Here is a 23337-nt window from a genome sequence, read left to right on the forward strand (position 1 = left end):
AACGCACTAGAAACAGCCGTTACCATGGCAACTCGTGAATTGGCGCTAAATTGGGACATCAGAAATCCTCAGTTCATTTGTCTGGGTGTCATTTTTTGGTTTATCTAAAACAACACTCCACTCCAACATTTCCCCTGTGTGATTCCTACACCTGCACGCTAGCTTGCTAAATGTTAGCCTCAGTGATTGTGATGTAATACATCACAAACAGCTGAGTCATGAAAGGATCAGGCCGGCACAACAACAGACATTTCATTGTTTACTTTCAACTTCATGTTCAAAAAGTTACATAATATTTTAACAATTAAATTGTGCTAAAGCACACAGCGCTCTCTAAACATCTAAAAGCCACTTGGAACAAATACACAACATTTCAATGAGCATTTAAAAAAAGAAACCTGTATATGTAAGAATAAAAAGTGTAAAACACCTACACGTTAAAAATCATTGAACATCACAAATAAAAGAAAATGAAACAGGAAATGTACAAAAGTCTGTGGGAACAAAGGAGTAGGAGTGTGTCTGAACGTTTCCGGCTTTAATCAAACATGTTGCCGTCGTCGTCTCCGTCGTCTGACTCGAGGAAGTACTTCACCTCCTTCTTGGCCCGGCCCGGTCGGTCACATGACGCACCGCTCAGGCTGTTGCTGTAGTCATCCTCGTCATCAGATGGAGGTTTCTGAGGCTTCTGCAAAGGCACAACGATAACAATAACACACACACATACCATGATCTACTGTTTTATGTGACATACTCAAGACTGTGTAGTAAACGGAGTACATGCATTACTTAAAAAGGTAGACATATAATCAAGGTAACATTTCATAAGTTTGAACTACAGTATACAGCGTTTTTTGAATTAGTCCCTGCTGACTCACTCTGCTGGCAGGCTTGACCGCCTTCTTCATAGGACTGTACTCGTCTTCAGAACCAGAGCCCTTTCTCTTCCTCCCCCGACCTTTACCTGGACCAAAAGTGACCCAAGTCAACACATGAAGCACAATATCCAGATTTATTTCTATGACAATATTAACTCTGTGTCATACCTTTAAGAGCTGGTGTCGGCTTCTTGGACCCAGTGTCCGAGTCAGAGTCCCAGATAGACTTATCTGGTTTCTTTGCCTTTGGTGCTGGTGGCTTCTTAGTTTTGGGAGCTGCATCAGAGGACTTGTTAGCTGCTGGAGATCACGGAGAAAAACCTGATCACAAAATGCTGCCGACACGTGATGAAACAATTTCATTTATCGTCTAGAGTTGTGTCATCAGCGATGCCAACACAGAATGAATTCAGCGCATGCTGGTGTTGCAGAGACACATACAGCTCACTGACAAGCATGTCATACAAAACTGAGTGTAAACCAGGTAATGACTTTACTAGTGACAGCATGAGGATGTGACAGGGTGATGCGATGCAATTAAAGCTGTACATGGATCAAAAGTGCAACACTAAACACGATCTCTTGTGTTTCTCTTGTGGGAAGTGTAATTACTGAGTTGGGTCATTATTGAACTGTGTCGGGACAGATTAGATTAGATTATGGCGGCCCACCACACAGACTAACGGGCTAAAGATAAGCAGAGAGAAGCGTCTCTTCTGGCTCGTGATCTGATTTTTTTTTTTTTTTTTAGATTTACTGTAAGAGCCTAAGACGACCATGTCACTGAACAAATACGTCTAGATCAATGAGAGCTGACAGAATATAGAGCTATTTAACACCTATTTGAAATGAAGGATTACAGTGACAGCAGCTTTAACATCCCTCTCTTATTAGAGTCAGTTCCTCATCAAGAACAGCTCAGTACTTCCCTCTCCTGGGCCCGCACTGAGCGCCAGATGAAAACCTGCATTACAGCTCCCTCTGCTGGATAAACATGGACGGTACCTTTCTTTGACGACAATAATTTGTCAAACGCAGAGCTGCTGGAGTATGTTGAGAACATCGGGCCGTTGTCATTGTCACTGTCAGACTTGGATCCATCTGTAGCACGACAGCAGACACACACAAACATGTTTATTAAGCAAGGAATGCACAAAGAATGAGTTTAGAGTTAGGAGTTTTGTTCTGCAGAGTTTAAAGAAGAATGGCCCTCTCTCTCTGCCTCATCCTCACCTTTCTAAATAGAAAAGAAGTACGAGATGGAATAATCCAGGTAAAAACTGAAATAAAATTATAAAACTGAAGCCTTTTTCATTTGTGATTCCATTTGAAGTGTTCAAGTTGAAACAGTTTGTGGATGCATCCTGCTTACTAATTTAACTCTCGCACACACACACTGCTTTACTCACCACTGTCATTGCTTTTTTCAGAGAAGTCCAGTTTGGATGAGAAGATGCTGGTTGTCTCTGTCTTTGTAGCTGCAGGTGCCGTCCTTTAAAAAAAAAAAAAAAAAAAAAAGCATAAGCAGCAAGAAAAGGCGCTCAAACATTAGATTTATTTTATACCTTTTCTTTAAAAAAAAATATATATATAATTTGTTCATTATTTGACTTCATGTAGAGAGGAGCTGCCGAGTAAATGTTGGGGTCTTACAGGGTCTTTTGTTTGGGAGGAGAGTATGAAACTTCATTGTCGTCAGCGTCTTCATAGTCCTCATAATCGCCAGGCTCGAAACGGTTCTTGGTTACAGACGAAGTGATGTCATCCTTGAACGACCTCACTGGAGAAGACGCCACATAAACGTCTCCGTTCTCCTCTTCCTCTGCATTTTCCTCCTCCGAGAAGTCAAACGTGTATTTTGGCTTAGACGCTTAAATGACAAGGGCAAACCACATTGTTATAGCTGCAGGTTCATGTACAGCCATCAGTCCCGTTTCAGCTGAGTTACATCACTCTAAACTGACACTTAAAGTCACCAGAGTTCTGATCCAGCAGGGAGAGTGTGCTTGACTGATGGAGACGACTGATTTGTTTTATTAGTAAGAGAGAGAAAACTGTAGGCAGTTTGAGTACATGGGATCTTTTTTGTTCTTTTTAAACATAGTATTGAATCAAGAACCATGTAAACTCTACTGGTAAAACTTTTACACCCCTGCGTGTTTTACCTGATGCTCTCTGGGACTTTGTCTCTCTGGGGATGAGGGGCTCACTGTTCTCAACGTCACTGTCTGAGATGGACTCTTCCTCAGACCAGGGGTTTCTCTTCTTCACCTTCTTAGCAGGGATACCTTTGGGTCCTGGTGTTTTTCTCACTCGAGGAGCCCCTGCAGCACAGCACACAAGAGTCTGTTAACTGTCAGTATTCTCAATGAGGACTAGGAATGTCCTTGTTCAATAATGGATATGAGTTTTCTCAATGCACAGCAAAGCATCAAAAGGCCTGGGGAACTAGCGGACAGAGGCAGTATCCATCACAGAGTCAGCACTGCATCATGTCCGGAAAGTTGAGGCTGACAAATATCTGTGCAGATACATTTCTGATGTGGCAGTCTGCTAGTCCAGATAATCCAGGACTACAAACAAGACACTGATTGATCAATATAAGAATCGAATCAGTCAACATTGAAAAAGTATGATCTCGGAAATGTTTACTATTTTTTTTTTTTTAGGTATTAAGATGAAAAACAATACTGAAAATAAATATTTTAAATATTATTTCTACATGTTCGAGGAAACAGAAGAAAATGCTGACCTGGCTCTTTCTTCTCTTTCTTGACGCGTGGTGTCTTTGGTTTGGGGACGGGGACAGAGACAGCGACAGTACTTTCTCCCGTTCCTCCCTCGCCACCCAAAGCATCATCATCAATCTCCAACTTAATTGCTGAATCTGCATCAACCTGAGAGGAGAGCATAACTTGTATTAGACTCCAACCTCCTGATATTACTCTTTTAAGCTCCGACTTTCACCTCAAGTTGTTACCTTCTTCTTTTTGGTCAGTTTCTTTGCAGCATCAGATTTGACAAGCTGAGCTGGAGGTTCCACCCTGCGACCGAACGGTGACGGCAGGGTCTCCTCCAGGTTCATCTTCTTCACTTTAGGTTTGCCCACTTTGCCCTTCAGTTTGATGGCCTTTCCTATACTCTGCTCCTCTCGTTCCTGCGCCTCCACGTTCTGACACACACACACACACAAGATATTTACAACATATAGCACATTCTCAAAAACAGAAAGGAAATTTAAAGAAACTCAAAATTACAAGCCGCTGTCAAATAAATCCAGAAATTATTAAGTCTCCACTTATTTAACTGGACTATTCTTATTCCCGTGTACAAGCTCTAGCAAGGGCAGTACTGTGTCCACCTCTTCTACACTAGGTTTCGATAAGCCCCCTTTTAGCTTTGTCAGTATTAAAACAACAGGTGGTATGATAGCAAAGTCTCATTAAACAAATCCTAATGTTTTTCCAGTTCCGCTCCACAAACAACAATTACACATGAAAAACATACAGAGAGTCACTACTGACGACTACGTCCCTGCTGTAAATCAAGTAAAAAGATAAATCAACACACTTACCCCCAGCTCCTCGATAAAGACTGCCAAGTCCTCCTTCCAAAGATCCTCGGGGACTTTTCTCTGGACATCATTTAGTTCTCCTCTCTGAAAATCAACAAACACGTTGACTTTGTAAATCTATTATTAAGGTAATTATAAACTAATACTTAAGTGTGACTACAAAAAATGCCTTGTATACCTTATGGTCCCTCTGTTTAAGTAAATCATCCACCTTCTCTTTAGTGAGGCACCACAGAGGCATGTTGAGGATATAGTTAAAGTTTGGCCCCGATGTGGAGCCGGAATCTACCGAGCAGTCACTCTCGTTTCCTTCACGATAATCTTCCTCCTGAGACTGGAAGAGAAAAATGCAGGAGATATTATGACAGTGACGTTCTCCACCTTCTGTATCGATTCATGCTTTTTTTCTGATGTAAGACGTATTTCCACCAAATTGGTTTTGGAGACTTTAGTCCCAGGAACTTCATACTAGGAAATAAAAGGTTCCAACCGACCATGCTTTTATTTTTTTATCATATTTAAGATCAGCAAAATGAGTCATCCCTGACGCTTGTGCTGGATCTCTCAGGAAAGATGTCAATACCAAGATCAGTTGTGTGGCCAGAGAGAAACGAAGGACCAAACAGCTTGAAATTGCTGCTGTGCTCATGGTTTAAATGTAGAAAATGGCACATTAACATACTGTATTCAAACTAATTCAAGATCTGGAGGCAGAAACACTCGTTGAAGCAACACAACAAACTGACAACAGCACTAAACATGAAGGTGATTCACACTGCGCTGCTGTAATAATACAACTTTTTATGAGCTGTTGTGGAGACTGACTGTATGTAATAAAATACTGGTGCACAACCAGTTATGTTCAGCATCTTTAAGGAAGTACTGCCCCCTGAAGAAGGACCTGTATTGGGGTAAAGGATTCATCATACTCAATCCATAGTCTCTGCATGTATGTCTGTCTTGAAAACTGTTCCCTCCTCTGTGGCTGTGTAGTTTTTTGTTTTCCATCCCCCCCCCCTATTCAGTGATTATTTTTGAGGAAAACAAGGGTTTAATGAGAGATAATGACCCATCATGTACATATTCCACCGAGTCAAAGTGATTTGTGTATTGGGCAATACAAACAAAATTAATGAGAATTTATTTACAGTGGAAACACAAATGGCACCTGAGTTTCTAAGTTCCTGGTGAAGGTTCCTGCAGGGAATACAGCTTTTTGAGTGTGTGGTTAAAAACGTATCGTAAAGGTTATTATCATCCTTTCATAGCGATATACAACTATTTGATGTAATCCAATAAAGTTTTGCGCGTGCGTGTGTGCGTGTGTGACAGTACCTTCTCCTGGGCTTTGGCCCAGGCTGCCACTGGATCTGACTCGAAGCCTTTCTGGACCAACATGCGGATCAGCTCACGCTTTGATTTGTTCTCTGTTGGGATTGGAAAAAATGGTCAAAACTAAATTTCCTATCAAACAATCAAATGAAAAGCCCACACTTCTTTTTTGTTGTTGTTTTTAGAAGAATTTTTACCGATTGTAATTTTTCCCTCAATCTTCTCCAGAACAAAGCGAGCCTGGTTGGACAGTTTGGCAGCCTCAGCTCCCATGCTGCCCAGTAACCAGTCCTTCCTCAGTTTGTAGTAGTGCAAGCGGAGCTCAAAGAACTCCTTAAGAATGTCCTGAACGGAGTCGTACCTCTTCAAACAACCCATGTGGTCAAAGAGAACCTGAGAATAAGTATTTTCCAAATCAGTTTGTTGTCATGATTTTTTTTATATATATATATATATATATATATATATATATATATATATATATATATATATATATATATATATATATATATATATATATATATATATATATTTATTAATATAAATAAAAAAAAAGAATAAAAAGAAAGAGATCAATGCGTCACTTTAGCTTGAAAGCTTTACCATGGAGTTGCAGGTGAGGCTGGACTGCAGCTTGAAGACTTTGTGGAGACCAACTGCCTCAGCTTGGGCCAGTTTCTCCTCAGACATGCGGACCACAAACTTGACTGTGGAGTCCGTGTGGTATTCCTTGTAATCGTTGATGAGTGCTGGTGTTTTATCAGTGCCCTGCAGCATAGGCTCCAGCACAGACTCTTTATAGGCCTGCACACGAGAACAAACAGTTGTGTGGAGAATGAAATTAATGAAAATAAAAACCACGACAACCCAACAATATTCTACTATAGCAGTGTTTACAGACGACACCTGTATGTTAAGACAAAAAATATGCCAATTGTTTCGTTTCTGTTTAAATCTAATTTGGAAAAAAAAAAAACTGCAATTATATTAGAGAGAAAAAAAAGAGATGAAATGTACCTGTGTCCATGTCCGGACAGGTAGCTCTGTGATTTCAATGGTGTTCTTATCCAAGACGGATACCTCTCCACTGACCAGGTACTGGTTCTGACCCAGTTCATGGATCACCCCTCTGTAGTTTTTGTAGCTGGGAAGCTGAGTGTGGACAAACAGAACAAGACTTGAGTGAATGTTTTTCCATTTATCACACATAAGTGAAGCTGATCTGTGTGCTGCATGATGTGTGAAGTGTACACAGAGACAGACTTCATGATGTAAAGACTTGTGCATTTTGTTTTTTTAGGATGTTTTATCACTGCTGTTGGTGCAGCTGAAAGTGGCACAGTTTCTGCCAGATATCATGGAAATTGTAAAGCTGTAAAACATGAATTTTCTTCACACAAATGTTTAAATATTCACTGCTTCCAATGCTTCTGAATGTAGATATGTCAGGACTGGTTAGAACGGAAGGTCTTTATAGACAAAATCAAGGGAAACTTCCTCAGTATTAATGGTATAAACTGATCTGTGACAAAAGACAAATTACTACTGTGTCACTGTTGATGTCAACCAGGAAAAACAGAGCGATCTCACACCAACTTAAGGTGACACACAATTAGTTTCCTGTGTATACTCCGTTTACCATTGGCAGAGGATCCTGATGGTTGAGCATACGATTTATGTTGTTGACAATCTCTCTGGGGTCATAGTTGGGGATCTTGCATGCCCAGCCTGTCCCGATGCCCTCAGCGCCGTTCACCAGCACCATTGGAATGATGGGAATGTACCACTCAGGCTCCACCTTCTGGTTGTCATCGTACAGGAACTTGAGCAGATTGAAATCCACTGCTGGGAACAGTAGCTTGGACAGACGACTGTGGGGAAAAAAACACAAGACTCAGCTGAACTGATAAACTTTAATTCATTTATTAAATGTGTAACTTTAAGGTTACACATTTAATAAACAGAGCTCTGGATAATTGAATGATCAACCTACTCTGTTTGTCAATGCATTACCTGAGCATGGTGAAAATATAACGAGGACTGGCAGCATCTTTGCCTCCGTTGATGCGAGTACCAAACTGACCAAGAGGCTGCAGGATATTCACGTTGTTACTGCCCACAAAGTTCTGGGCCAAGTTCACTATGGTCATCATGAGAGCTTGCTATAGGGTCACATGAAAAATAGAAGATCAGCAATGATGATAAATGTCATGTTTGAATATTTGAAGCTACACATACAAATCCAGATTCTAATGTTTATAAGCCAAAGCTACCTGATCCTTGATATATAAGATTATTTCCAGAATAATCACCCTTTATAATCAAATGTAAGAGGCAAAGACAACATAGCAAAACTGTACTGACTTCAAGGTTTATGACACACAGGATGGAACTTTTAATACATACAGTATATTAAACCTCATAAAACCACTTCAACAAGCACCAACCATCCCTTTAACACCAGGACTGCCTAGGGCTAGTGACTGAAGAGAAGGTATCCCATGTGGAAGACAGTGAGTTAACCGTACCTCACCATGGTGATAGGCAGACATCTCTGCCACTGAACCAGCCAGCTGTGCCACCTTCACCTCTCTCTTGTCGTTCCTCTTTAAACAGGTGAACAGCACTTTCCTTTGACCTGGCTTCAAGCCTGGAAACACAACAACACCTATAAACACACTCCTGAAGGGAGACTAAAAGAGCTGAATGAAAATGTACACGACACATCAGATCACAAAGACACTATACATGTACATTTCTAAAAAAAACAAAAAAACAAGCTTTTTATTATATTTCTGCCATGGCTTTAGGAAAACAAGTGTGTGTATACAAACCGTCAACCAATGATGGGATGGATCTCTCATTGTCAGAGTTGGAGAACAAAATCAGCTCCTTGTTGATGAAGTCGTTGTAGGAGAGGTGTCTGGCCTGAGTTCCATATAGGTATTGCTGAAAACCAATAAAAATAAAAATAAACATTAATAAATGCACTTTAATCAGTGGAAGGTTGTTTCTCGTCATTGCGATTTTACATGACGTTATACACAGCAATAAAAAAACAACAATATCTACAAACTGTCTGCACATTCGTCAAGAGATGTTGCTTTCATCACCCCCATCATCACACAACTGGAAGCAAATCTTCAAACCTCTGGCAGGCCGTGCATCCTCCTCTGACGTCTATCTTCCATGAAGTTGGTCAGCCACTCCTTCCTGTCATCCGTCTTTTTCTTACTGAAGGCCTGAAAACAAAACAACCACAACACTGATGGTCAATGACTGAGCCTTGGCCTTTGGTGCTTTTCCACTATACAGTTGCAGCACGGCTCGGCTCTGCACTGCTCGACTCTTATAAAGACACCACTTATAACCTCTGTACTCTCTGGGACATCCACATGCATGAGAGGTCTACACAGTTCTACGCGGGACATATCTACATTACTACTATGCAGAATCACAGTTGTTTGCAAAAGAGTGAAACCTAGAGGAAATATTTCTTTAAATCCAAACAAATTTAACAGTGTGGCTTAAAAATATACACACTGACATTTTCTGGTGAGAAGCTAATTCATCTCCACTAAATTTCAATTTTCTACTAAACTTTTAATGTTGACCTTTCCTTATGTTGGAGTTGGAAAGTATGTTTCATTTTCATTCACCTACAGATCAATGTGTAGTGTTTGTGTGTAGTGTTAAACTCACCAGAGTGATGGCAGCGTCATCCTCAGCACCGCTGTATCTGAACGTGATGCGGTGCTTTTCCATGTCAGCAAAGTACTCCTTTGCCTCTTTGCTTGTACTTGTTCCCAAACCTGGAGAAAGTAATTTTTTTACAATCATATATTTTATAAGGGTACGTTTTAATTCATAAATGAATGTCCTTTTAGACAGTTTGAAATGATGCATGTAGCAAACCTTTGTAGTACTTTATATGCCATGTTTTATGGTTATCTGTGTGCTTCTTCCACTCATCAAACTCGGGGATACTGTAGAAGGACAGTTCCTGCTTGTTCTTGGTTGCCTGCAGACACATTAACACACCTCAGGTTTACATTTACGGAGCATAAAAATTTGGTGCAACTCAAACCGTAATGACACAAACAGTAATTTAAAAAGAAAACTGCACATCTCTCATCTTCAGCCTGTGAAAGGGAGACAAAGGAAAACGCTGCGGGGTCCATTTTAGTTTTAGTAAAACTCTTGCTTCCTGGTTGGTACTTATCAGTCAAGACTCAATTGTCAGCTGTAAATATAAAGCTTGCTTTAGGTTGTTTTTTGTTGTCTGTCCACAAATAAGTTTAAAGCCACAATTCAGATCAACTTTTACTTCTTAAATTATCTGACATTTTGTCACAAAAAACATTATACTATCGACTGATTTCACATTTTTGCATCATAATATTTTGGGTCATTTCGTCAGGTCCTAGTCACAGGATTGTTTTTCTCCAGGTGTGTCAGTCTATGGATCTGAAACGCTCATCTGGACAAAGAGGTTGTTGTTGTTTTTTTAAGATAATGTTGTAGTTTGTATGTAGCCTTACTTTGACAATGGGAGTGATAAACTCCTCCAAGAAGGTGTGCTTCAGAAGAGAGGGCCAGTTGTGGTGGAAGAAGTTGATGAGCAGACCTTTAATATGGGAGCCATCTTGATCCTGGGACAAGAGAGGAAGATATACAGTATACAGCTCTGACTTGTTATGACTGAGAGTAAAACCATCATGTACATTACCTGATCAGTCATGATCATGATCCTGCCATAGCGCAGGCTTCTCAGTGACTCTGGGTCTTCGTAACTTTTCTTGTATTGGAGGCCAACGATTTTAATAATGTTGTTGATCTCTGCATTTTCCATGATCTGGTGCCAAAGAGGAATGGGACAAAACAAGTTCTATGAAGCAATATTTTATACTAATATTCAATTAATATTACATTTGATTGCTTTGACAAACAGTGCTGGCTCAAAAGTATGGCAACTCCTACATAGTAGTATAATAGTTCTATTTTAAAAAGGTAAATAGAACTTGTGAAGCAAAAAATTAAATCAGTCTCTTGAATGGAAAAGTGTTAATTGAAACAAGCAAATGCATTATTGTATCTAGGCAAAGAGACTAAAGGCTTTTGCCCAGCAAAAGTGTTTTTTATAATAGTTTCAGGTAGTATTCCGTATTCAGCCAATGCAAAGCTTTAATGTCAGAAAAAAAGTTTCACAGAGTGATACAACAGCTTTCATTTTTCAGACCAAGGATGTCACTACTGATGTGTACAGATCTAATTTCACAAATATCTCATCTCCCACCTGCTTGTGTGTGGCCTCTCGCACATTCAGGATCTTTCCTCTCAGTGGGAAGACTCCATAGCGATCACGCCCGATGACTCCTAGTCCAGAGACAGCCAGAGACTTGGCCGAGTCCCCTTCAGTGAGGATGAGTGTGCATTCAGCGGAGTGTTTGCCACCTAGGACGAGGATGTGAAAATCTTTTTTGTAAAAAACACTCACTCTCCCACACCAAAGCTGAAAGAGAAAATCAGGGGTTTCACATCATAGCACAGGAGTTGTTGATCCACTGCTGCCTTCAGTAGTAAAATCCAAATGTTCTATTTTGTGACTTCAGTGTTTGAAATCCTTTGTTGAGATTAACCTAAGTGACTTTAACATGCCAAATGAGGCAGCAGAAGACCAGCAGCTCCTGTGTCCCCACAAACTAAAAACAGATTTCTATCAAAACCTGCTAACTGCTTAAAGGGGACATATTATACCCTATTTCCCCCATTAAAATAGTTCCCTGGTGTCCTAATGAACATGTCAGTGACATGCTTTGGTCAAAATACCATAAGGATGAAGAATCATAGTAGTTCAATAACCCTGCTAAACCCGCCCCTTTCAGAACGCTCGGTTTTCGTGCAAGGTCCCTTTATATGCAAATGAGACACAGGCAAACACACACCCACTTCTTCCAGGGGGTTTCTGATTTGTCCTCTTTACAGCTCTATTCGTCTCCCCCTCCCTCCACTAGCTCTCTGACAATATCAACATGTCAGCGAGAGTGCCGTTACAGGAAGAGACGTCCTACATAAGGATCGAGCCGAACACTGTCCAACTGTAAATCAGTTAAACTGTATGTTGCTGTATCAGATCGTGTGTTCGTGTGTTCGCACCACTTCACATCATACTGCAAACAGCGGTCGCCGCATTTAGTCAGGGGACGTATTTCACCGACGTACAAACACACACATTGTTAAGAAAAGATCACATAGAGCTCATAACTGACCATTCTGACACGTCCTAATTAAACATATTTGTTCAGTACGTCCTCCATGACCGGAGCACAGACTCAGTCTGATACAATCACATAAAGCAGCTGTTTATGCAGCTCGCCGCTGACGATCAGCGGTGCTGCACTCTCTGTGCAGCGGTGCTACACTCTCTGTGTCACCGATAGCCTAAACTGCCGCTGGCGATCAGCTGATCGCCACCGCTGATCGCCAGCGGCGCGCTGAATAAACTGTATGTTGCTGTATCAGACCGGAGACCTCACCACCGCTGACCAGCTCCGGTGCTCCGGCGAGCTGGCGATCAGCGGTGGCGATCACCGTGTAACGCGCCACCGCTGATCGCCAGCGGCGCGCTGAATAAACTGTATGTTGCTGTATCAGACCGGAGACTGTGCTCCGGAGACCTCACCACCGCTGACCACCTCCGGTGCTCCGGCGAGCTGGCGATCACCGTGTAACGCGCCACCGCTGTATCAGACAGTCTCCGGTCTGATACAGCAACATACAGTTTATTCAGCGCGCCGCTGCCGATCAGCGATCGCCAGCGGCAGTTTAGGCTATCGGTGACACAGAGAGTGTAGCACCGCTGCACAGAGAGTGCAGCACCGCTGATCGTCAGCGGCGAGCTGCATAAACAGCTGCTTTATGTGATTGTATCAGACTGAGTCTGTGCTCCGGTCATGGAGGACGTACTGAACAAATATGTTTAATTAGGACGTGTCAGAATGGTCAGTTATGAGCTCTATGTGATCTTTTCTTAACAATTTGTGTGTTTGTACGTCGGTGAAATACGTCCCCTGACTAAATACGGCAACCGCTGGCCGCAGTCTGATGTGAAGTGGTGCGAACACACGAACACACGATTGCTGACTTTATCCGGCACATTAGCTTCATATATAAAATCCTCTGTAAAACACTGTGCTCCACTGTGCAGCCACCAACAGCACACTTGTCCCGCCACGTTGACATAATACCGCTCTTCCTCCCTCGCCTGCACTCTGGCAGGGACAAGGTGGAGCTAAGGTGGAGCTTGCGAAGTAAACTTACTGGTGGGGCGGTAACATTCGCGGTGAAATGCGCATGCTGACGTCATAAGCGCAGGGAATTCAACATCGAGCGTTTTATCGCCTATACTTACACTAAGCGGAACCACGAAAACATGACTGAGTATTGTTTTTCCACACTTTGGCGACTGGTAGGGCCCCCAGAGTCCCAAATATCAGTATTAAAATGGTTAAAAAGTTGATTTTGCATAATATGTCCCCTTTAATGCAAAATAAAGCTGCCAACACATTCTTATATTATTGACTTATGAAGGCATAGATTTTATTGTGTTAGTCTTTGGTTGAGTAGCTAAAATATGGTTTTCCTGCCCACTAACAGCCATATTTCCACTGAAAATCTGCCTCCAAGCAGGTTCCCAGTGCAGGGAGCACACTTTGCACAATGAGTGTTCAGCATGAGTCAGTACTTCATACAACCACACTTCAAAAAGCTATCAATTTCCTGTGATGCTAAATAAACAGGCCTGTTTCACTCTTCAGTTAAGGCAAATAACAGCTCTGAAAAGTATTAGAGAATTAATATTCAACAGTGTTGAAATATCACTATTTCAGCAAAACTCAAAAAATGGAAATAATTCCATTTTAGGTCTTTAACTTAAGTGCTTTGTAAATCTTTCAGTGGTTCATAACAACTTCTATGACTTAGGTTAAGAGGCCAAAACCACAGCTGTGCCACTGGCGGGGGACAATCAGGCCACCTATGATGGTTTATACATTAATAAATAATCGGTTTACACACCAGCATCGTTGGCGTCGTCTAGCTTGGGGATGCCTTTGATCTTGCTGTATTTTACAGATGAGCACTTTTTATTCAGCTGTGTCTGGGCCTTGAACCTAACCCAGTTGAGTATACTCTCCACGATCCCACAGTTGGTCGCCTGCGGGTGACACACAGACAGTTTCACACAAGCAGCCAAAAACAGGGTGAGCAGGAGACAGTGTGTAAGATGTGTCCTTACAGCCTTGACGAACTTTTCGGACATAACGCATTTGGACCCAAAGCTTTTGGTCTGGAGTGACATGTTCTCCTTGGTCTGAGAGTCAAAGGAGGGATTCTCAATCAGAGCGTTCACAAACACCCAGATGTGGTTCTTCACCTGAGGTACGAATGAGAAGAAAGTTGATCAGCTTTCACCACACACCACTTCAATTCACTGTCATGTAAAGATGTTTTGCTAATGATAATATTAATAATAATAATAATAATAATAATAATAATAATCGGGTAACCTACCTGAAACGGTTTGACCGTGACTCCTGCCTTGTTCTTCTTCTTAACCACTTCAATGAGTTTGGACACAATCTGGTCCACCACGTAGTCAACGTGTCTGCCACCCTGACCACAACAAACCCTCGTATAAAAAACATAGTTCAACAAACTACATAGATCAGGTTTTTTGCAATGTAGTTGTATGAGGTTCAATGAGGTTGAAAGATTGCACACGTACAGAGGACCAGCTTGAGGCACATAGGCAAGCTCTGACTTAAAACATGGCTGCCCACAGGGACCAAGGTAAAAACAAGACTAAAAACAGGACTTTAATCACTCACTCAGGGGAAAAAGGTGAGACACAGGATCAGCTGGTATACTGCTGCCTTGTTTGGTAAGTTTTTTTATTTACATAAACCAAAACTAAGCATTTCAAACACCAAAGTCCCAAAATAACACATTTGAACTTAATGATGGAGGCAGTGTATCAACAACTCCTGTTTCATAAGGTAAAATCAAAGATTTTCTGTATGGACTTTGGTGTGAGCAGTTTATAAACAACAAAATAATATTTTCCCGGGTTTGTTTCGTTGTTAGAGACAGTATTTATCCACTGAAAACAGAAACTTTAGATACTTATTGAGACTAGATCTTATGAGGTGAGTTTTGTGTCAACCGTCCAAAAATGCTTTCCTTGGTGCCTCATAGTAGTGCTTAGCATCAGAGGATTTTCAAAAAAATTTGCAGCTATCTATTTGTAATCAGAACTAAGGACACATCAGAACTGGGTGTGTTCACACCTAATCTTAACTAATCACTCATGTGTCAGTACCTCATACAGCAACACATACAATTCCACTAATTCCACATTCAGTTACCTTGGTTGTGGCAATGCTGTTAACAAAGCTGATTTGTTGAAATCCCTTCTCACTCATTGTGAGGCAAACCTCCCAACGATCATTCACAGTTTCATTGACCACCTTCAGGGCAACACCGGTCTCGTCCAGTTTGTCCTTCACATATAGATCCACATAACTGCGGAACCCAGTGATCTGTAGTGGTAGGACAGGTTCAGGTTAGGTTAAATATTTGTTATCAAAGACAAAAAAAACAACATCGATACTATGAACTATAGCAAAGGACAAATTAGCAGATAGATTTGCACTTACGGGTAACTTTTTTCCATTGAGTGTAACTTTAACCCCTTTGCAGGAACCTGCTACATCATATGCTCTGCGTGTGAGGAGTGCTACAATATCCTTGTCCAGTTTATCCATCTTGAACTTGGCCAAGTCTGGCTGGAATGTCACACAGGTGAAATCCTCCCCGTCAAAGAATTTGACCTTGGGATCAGATGTCTTGGTCATATTGTTCTGCCAAGTCTGAGGAAAAACAAACGCATTGGATCTTAAGAAGGTACTACATTATAACACACTATCTATTCACTGTAAGTGGGAAAAGGAAATGTGTGCGTATGACACAAACACCTGTACTGTGTGCCCCAACTACCAACATGAAAACACCCTGTGAGTTCACAGTTTTGCTCAGACAACCATCAAGTGTAAAGTTAAAAGACTGTGATAATATACACAACCTTACCTCCAGTATGACCAGATGTCAAAAACCCTACAAAACAGCAGTGTATTTGTTCAAAAACCAAGTGGTATTTTATTTTAAATGTGCAATCAGATCAAATTTATAAAAACAACACCATCAACTTAGGCAGTGGTCAGCGACTGGCAGCCTGTGGCCCAAAACTGGCCTGTCAGCAAAAATATCTAACCCACAAAACACATTTATAATTGTATCCTTTTTTAAAAAAGGATAACAGCAGTTCACAGGATCACTTTCAATGTCGCAGTTAAGCTTTAGCTACAAAGTAAAAGTACAAGATCGTTTCATTGTGCACTGCAATGCTTTACCTCAAGCAAAAACACTGTCTGAAGATTGTGCTGCTGCTTAATACACTCTGAAATAGCCAACAAGCAAACATTAAATGTAACAAACACATTTAAATGTATAAATTTTAGTCACTTATGTGAAGACTAAAGCCTGATGTATACTCCATTTCATAAAACTTCTGATAACTGTCACACCTCCAGATGGCTTTTTAATTTGTGTGAGCTTTTTTTTTTTCATATCTGTGCTGTAGTTTTTCCTTAGTTTTGAGAATGAATGGGTTTAATGAAGGTGATATAATCAAGGAGGAAGTAATTCAGAATTGGTTCTTACTGAGAGGACAAAAGGAGCGCAAGAAACAAAATGTCAGTGCATCAGTTGAACCAAACAATTGAAGATGAAAAACCTCTATGTAGAAGATGACTACCGATAACGGTGTGACAACATATTAGAAGAAAATTCTACAGGTGTGAGACATGGGAAAAGTGTAGAGAAACACTTTTTATCTTTTATCTGTATCTGTTTAGCAGTATTTGTCCTGCTCTGTACTACTAGAACACATTTATTAAAAACCTACTTGAGCATGGCATTCACACATAGGAGTTTAACTCAAGGGAAGCTTGCGTCAAACTGCAGATGACTTTTTCATGACTTTTTTTGACTAAACTGAAGATCTTGTGCAAGACCAAAGACTAAAAAAATTAATGATGTGGGTAAGGGTTAGGTGATTTCAAATTATTGATATTTGAACACACATAGGATACTTTCTGCAATGACTGTACAGTTTAAAACAGGAAATACACACGCTTTCTCAGCAAAACCAAAGCAGCACTGTGGTCAGCTAGTTTATCTTTTAGTGGAGAGGAAGGAATGTTCGTTGAATTAAAAAAGAAACCTCCTCTAAGAGAAAAGAATTGTCATCTTAATTCAAATGAATACTGAATATAAATCAAACTGATGGTCCTCACCTGTTTGAAGCTGTGTCTATACTCCTTGCAAGCAGTTTCCACTGTGAACTTGGTGCTGAAGATGTTGCAGAGTTTAGCACCATACCCATTTCTTCCACCTGAGAGAAAAACAAAGGTTAACATTGCATACGTTTATGTTGACAAGGGCTGATTTGCTTACTTTGACCCCCAAAAATATCGAAATGATTAAGAATTAAAACTAATGTGTCTTCCAATTTGGATATTGCACTTGGTCTTGTAGGTGCAGCCCTAATTTTGAACCTACTGAAGTGAGACACTATTTAGGAGGTCATGGTGTTATGGTACCGCTCACCTGTGACTTTTTTCTCATCATCATCATAGTTGCTGGAAGTGAGCAGGTGGCCAAAAATAAGCGCTGGGACATACATCTTCTCATCCTTATGTTCCACCACAGGTATTCCTTTACCATTGTTCCATATAGTGATGACATTGGACTCTCTGGTGGAGGAAGGTTAAATGGAAACACACGTGAACAGGAGGTGGAACCAACACCAAAGGTAAAAATTGTGGATCACTGCAATCAATCAATGCAATCAATGATTGGGTTCAGGGTCTTCGAATGCATGCCATCAGCCACTCCACTTGGCTCACACACTGTAAACACTGCATCACTTTCACCAGCTCTAACACACTTGAGTTTGTTGTTGTTGTTCGTTTTCTTGAAGAGAAGAATGTCCCACAGGCAAAATAATTTACACTATGTCGTGTAGGTTTGGCTTCAAGCAGTGAAGAATATTCAACGGATAATCCCATCAAATATTCAAACACCATTTTGCTGTTTGAAATGCCCATCCTTGACACACACACACACACAAATATACTTAAGTGTTTAATAAGCTTCCCAGTGGAGAGGAACATAAAAGCACATTATCAGCAGAGACACAAGTAGCACTGAGCTAATGGTATCATTTATACAGCAGGTGACATTAGAGACAGCAGCAGTTCAGCTGAAGGACACGCTGCTGTTTCAGCAGTCATATGTGGAGGCAGATGACAGGCTGGAGGTGAAACGCATATAAAACCAGCATTGAAAAACATTTCAGCAGAGACTTATTATACTGTACACTGTCTGGATCAATGACTGAAAACCACTACCCTTTCACCTGGCCCTGAAGGTGATACTACTTTACTTTCACAGATTCAGACCTATTCTTTCTGGCAATTACATCATGAAGCTCTGCACTTACGGATCAATGGTGATCTTAATGGCAGCCATAGTCTTGTCCCTTTGTTTGTTGTCTGCTGCATTGACTGGAGAGGCAGAAAAATAAACAATTAAAAACACACAATTATGCAAACAGATGTTTTCATGAAGTGAAATACATGGAGGCTACCATTACTGACCATAACTCATGTTGTCTGCTGTTATTAGCAAAAACGTGAAAGTCAATTTTATTTGTATAGTGCCAAATCATAACATGCATTACCTCAAGGCACTATACACTGTGGAGAGCAGAGAAACCCAACAATTAACACAATGAGCAAACACTAGGCATCAGTGGAGAGCAAAAAACTAAATTTTAACAGGAAGAAATCTCTGACAGAACTAGACTCAAAGATGTGCGGCCATATGCCTCGACTGGTTGGGGTGAAAGGCAAAATGGGGGACAGAGGAGAGGTGGAGGACATATAAGGAGGTCAAGAATAGAAAGGACAAGAGGGAGATGAGGTAGCGACAGAAGCAACATTAGCAGCAAAATCGCAGTAGATTACGGGGCAGATGTGTACAAGTTGTAATATTTTACAATATTCTGTTTTATTCCAGCTCGGCAGCTCAGACAATTAAGTTGGGAAGTAGCTAACAATTAAACTTCAACTGTACATACATGTCATCCTTTCTTCCTTCCTAAACACTTCATGTGAAAGGGTGAGTTGGATTTATTACTCAGCATTTTTTCCACAACCAGACCGGTTGTCTTCTAAAGCTTAATTAAACCTCTGGTTTCTTTGGGCTTCAGTAAGGTTTGCTCTTCTAAATGACCATATCAGCAAAAATTGACATTGAGATAAATAGCGAGACCTATCAATTAGGGCTGCGCGATACTAGATGTTTTGCGGATAAATTGGGATTGTTTGGTTTGATAATCAATATATACACAATATCTGAGAACATACAGGATAATCACATTTAGGGCTGTAATGATTAAACAATTAGTCAATTTTTCTGCTGTTAAAAGAGAATCATTTTCTGACTAATCAATTAAAAAAAAGCCCAAACCATATTGTTACTGCTCTAAAATTAAGCTTAAAAATTTGAAATAATCAGTCCATCTCTTGTGTAGTCACATGGATATAGCGATAGTACAGTGAAAATGAAACTGTGCCAAACACACAGGCTGGGGACCAAGAGTAAAAATATTAAAGTAATAATCAACAACATTCCTACATAGCAAGCATGAGTAAACATTTAGAAACCGATTACACTAGTGCACCTCACCAGCAGGAGATTCTGAACAGCATTACTCCTACATTTTACAGAGTCATTAAAACCAATATGCATCACACTGCAGTGACCGTACAGCTGCTTTATTAACCTTTATTTATCCAGGGAGTGCTGACTGAACAGACTTACACTTTATCTGGGTAAGTAAATCAGACTGCAGCTCTGGACGCAACCTGCCAAACATAGTGAAATGACTTCACACTCGTCTTTTTCACAGATAGATATATTCAGGCTGCAGACAGTGAACATACAGACAAGCTCACAGAGGGAAACTAATCTCCTCATTCAGTAATACATCAGTGCTGCTGAGCACAGCCAACAGCAGACTGTGAGTGATGCTGACATTATTATAGACTTCAATATTACAGTTATAAAGGGACAATCTCAAATGACAAATGAACCATAATATGAAAAGTGCAGATTAGAGTGTCAAAGGAAGATGGACCGTGTGCCTTCACTTACCAAGAATTTCATCAAAGATTTTGTAAAGTCCAGGAACGTAGGTGATCTCTCTCTGGTTCATGCCTATATCTTCATCAAACACCCACATTTGCTGAAAGGTAGAAAATAAAAAGATTTCAGTGCAGGAAAACTTACATTTTGTTTAAATTTTGTGTGTACCCAAACCTTTTTATTTATGTTTTGATCATATTTTGGGGCTTTACTCAAAAAAGTAATTTACAATTAAAGAGTTAGAACTAGAACATCAGAGCTAATCTGTGCTTACTACATATTAGTCTTAACCTTGAGGGAGCATAAACTGCCTCTCAAAAGAAGTTATGTTTTTTGCAGTTGATAAGCATTTTGTTGGTGTTATATTTGTTCTCACACGAGTACTGTTACAAACAAAGCTGTGATGCTCACATTATAGTTGGCGTGTGAAGTGAGTCAAATTAGTCTTTTATGTTGTGTTTTCTGTCTGCTGGCCATATTGGTATCATGCTGTGTCCAAAGCCATGCCCCATATGCTAGTACAAATATCAACTAATCTCATGTGACACATTTTTTCAGTAATCTGGAGTAATCTTACAAGATGGCCTAACTGCCTAAATAAGTTTTCAGCAGAGGAAAATCCAGAGCTTTTGTTTGTTATACACCTGGAGATCCACATGGCAGAGTGCTTTGCTTGCTAATAGTGAGTTTGGTTGGATCCAAGCTATGACATGACAAGCTATGAAATGACATGTAAAAGCTAGACTGCGAGACACAGAGCTTCATTACACTTCGTTCATTTTAAATCAAGTTATGAAAATGTGCTTTCCTGTTTCCATTTTTATGTGTAGAAAAAGTCAGTACTTTACACTTGTTATTACAAGACATATCTAAAGCTTCACACCACACTTTGTAAAAACACATTCATTCTCCCTTGCCTGGGTTTAAATTAACCCGACATCTATCCTATTACTGGATCTGTTCTATACAAAAATAAATAAACCTACATATTCAAGACTGGAGTCTACTACTGTTTTTAGGTACAACAAGCAGCGTTGATTTGAGTACAACAGAGAGGCAGTTTGATCGAGGCTCACCTGGGTGAGGGGCTCCACTGAACCGATGTATGTGTCTGGACGGAGGAGAATGTGCTCCAGCTGAGTCTTCTTCTGATACACTCGCTCCACAGACAGCTTGGAGCCTGCCTTGTCTTTCTTGGTCCCTTCCATCTTGCCAGCATCACCTCTGCCATTTGCTGCCTCCTGTTTGATGGATATACTTTTGTTATAAGTCAACTGTGTTGAAGCCACAGGCACTGGGGAAAAAACACTGTGCTGTTGACACCAGATTATCATCATCATCATCCTGTGTGGCTTTGTGATTCAGCTGGTCACTCAAATATAGTCAACCATCCATGAACTGTACACACCATCTGGGTCAACGGAGACAGACTTGCTTTCTGTCCACACTCAAGACAAGCGAAAACCAACTGCAACACGATCATACATCAAATGTTTGATGGGCAGAGTAAGGATCAGAGAACTGGTTAAATCAATGCTCCCAAAGCGGGCTGTAGCCCACTGGTGGGCTCTGAGGGAATTGTAGGTGGGTTTTCAGACTGGCCTTTAAAAAGGGTTCCATTAACCAAATCCAATTAAACATTTATTCTTTGTTCTGGAGAAACAAACAAACAGATGTCTCACTTTGTGATATAAATAGTATATGCAATGGCTGCTCTTCAATAATTTTGCAACGCCTGCAAATGTATGGGCATTAAATAAATCACAACTATGTTTGATTAATACAAAGATTGTGATTATTTAGGATTAAAAAAAAGGCATCTGAAAATATATTTAATTTTCAACTATATACTTATTATACTATGTATTTAATCTAACACTTATCAAAAGACATGGACCACAAAAAGTTTATGAAAATGGGTTACACAAATAATTGTAATATATGTTATAGTATGTTTACATTTATCTAAAATGTTTTATAGTTTATCAATCGTAGTATATCCCATACTAAGACTAAAATTATTTCGAAGGTTGCCATTAAGATGTTCCTTTATTTATGTTTTTTCTTCATAAACGCATGTCGTTGGACGGTAAATAATGCATTTTTGTCATAGTGTCTGCATTGGAAACTCGTTGATTGTGTCTATGTTAGTAAAATAGTCAAATAAGAATAAACATTGACACTGTATACTATAGTATTTGTTTATTTACGCAGGCCATATGGTCATCGCGATAATCTATTGTGTTTTCTTAATACCGTGCAGCCCCCAATAGGGAGCAATGCAACTTTGAGTTAGCAGCTACAATATCATCCCCATTCAATGGTTTAAAAAGAAAAAAAGTAAACTATGCGAAATTAAAGCAACATTGATCTTCTCCCGATCCTTTGTAACCCGGTAACTGTTTAAATGGAGACCGCTGTTGGCTTTTCAGTGAGCTCGTCACAGGACAGCAGAACAGACGCGAGTTTTAAATGCCAGCTAAAGCGTGTAGCAAACAGTGCTAATGCTAACACACTTTTAAAGGGAGTGCAAAACCTATCTACGCGTCGTAAAAGAGTAAGTTAGCGTGGTGGCCGAGTGTAAAACTAACTTACCAACCAATCCAGACCCCCACTCCCTGCAGCGCCGTTGGACATCTTCCTTTGTGATCCTAAATGTCTTAATGATGCAGCTCCAAAAACGTATTCAGTCCCAGGCAAATTAATAGTCCGTCCGCAAAACAAACGTCTCAGTTGCAGGAAGCTACACAGAACTGTTTATCTCCCATGTTCCTTCTTCATTCGCTTGAAACGTAACCCCGTTTCGTGTAGCAAAACAAGCGGAGGAGAGGAGAGTATCGCGGCTATTGTTAAAATCGACAAGCGGTGGCACAGTAGGCCCAAACTTCCAACAAAGATGCTAACGGGGCAGCCTGCTGCAAAATAAATACTGTACAAAAAGCGCGCGTCAATGGCGTCACAATTTAACGTAAAAAAATCATCGAAACACTGGCACTACTTAAATACTACGTCAACGCCGCACTTGCACTATTTTAATTTAGAAATAAAAAATGACTGTGAGCTAGCAACAGCCGCCGTCCGGCTCCGCCATCTGCAAAACAGACAGAAGGACTCCAGGAAAAAAACTGACCAATCAGGCGGCGGATTTTCAAAGACACCGGTATTTCGACCAATGGGAAGAGTGGACATTTAATGACTCCAGCTCGCCTTTTTTTCAACGCA

At 40.4% G+C, this 23337-nt stretch overlaps 1 protein-coding gene across 2 annotated transcripts; it reads right to left on the bottom strand.

Annotated features, from left to right (window-relative positions):
- Nucleotides 1-246: 246 nt before the first annotated feature.
- Nucleotides 247-23225, bottom strand: top2b (DNA topoisomerase II beta). Of its 2 annotated transcripts, none has more exons than XM_058619537.1 (36): nt 22711-23225; nt 21192-21356; nt 20125-20215; nt 18407-18470; nt 17512-17657; nt 17199-17296; nt 15501-15713; nt 15210-15383; nt 14356-14457; nt 14081-14218; nt 13861-13999; nt 11081-11238; nt 10514-10639; nt 10326-10436; nt 9700-9805; nt 9487-9596; nt 8934-9026; nt 8619-8733; nt 8313-8434; nt 7798-7946; nt 7424-7655; nt 6802-6936; nt 6388-6588; nt 5982-6177; nt 5788-5879; nt 4631-4786; nt 4453-4536; nt 3859-4050; nt 3631-3775; nt 3044-3202; nt 2532-2748; nt 2288-2370; nt 1884-1979; nt 1047-1175; nt 879-964; nt 247-688 (listed from the first exon to the last, which is right to left on the bottom strand). In XM_058619537.1, exons 1-36 carry the CDS (start codon nt 22750-22752, stop codon nt 539-541), a joined length of 4815 nt encoding a protein of 1604 aa, XP_058475520.1. In that variant the 5' UTR covers nt 22753-23225; the 3' UTR covers nt 247-538. The 2 variants fall into 2 exon arrangements, with proteins under 2 accessions (XP_058475520.1, XP_058475519.1); XM_058619536.1 differs by having other exon boundaries at nt 1047-1178.
- Between the last annotated feature and the right edge of the window lie 112 nt (nt 23226-23337).

This window comes from Solea solea, chromosome 20 (assembly GCF_958295425.1).
Source record: "Solea solea chromosome 20, fSolSol10.1, whole genome shotgun sequence".
Taxonomy (NCBI): domain Eukaryota; kingdom Metazoa; phylum Chordata; class Actinopteri; order Pleuronectiformes; family Soleidae; genus Solea; species Solea solea.

What these genes read in the sequence shown, in the direction of transcription:
- top2b (XM_058619536.1), bottom strand. Translation starts at nt 22,752, where the DNA reads ATGTCCAACGGCGCTGCAGGGAGTGGGGGTCTGGATTGGTTG. An exon ending in CCGAAAAGTTCGTCAAGGCT is followed by an intron (nt 14,000 to 14,080) that starts GTAAGGACACAT and finishes TGTCACCCGCAG; the next exon opens with GCGACCAACTGTGGGATCGT. An exon ending in GCATATAAAGTACTACAAAG is followed by an intron (nt 9,597 to 9,699) that starts GTTTGCTACATG and finishes TACTTTCTCCAG; the next exon opens with GTTTGGGAACAAGTACAAGC.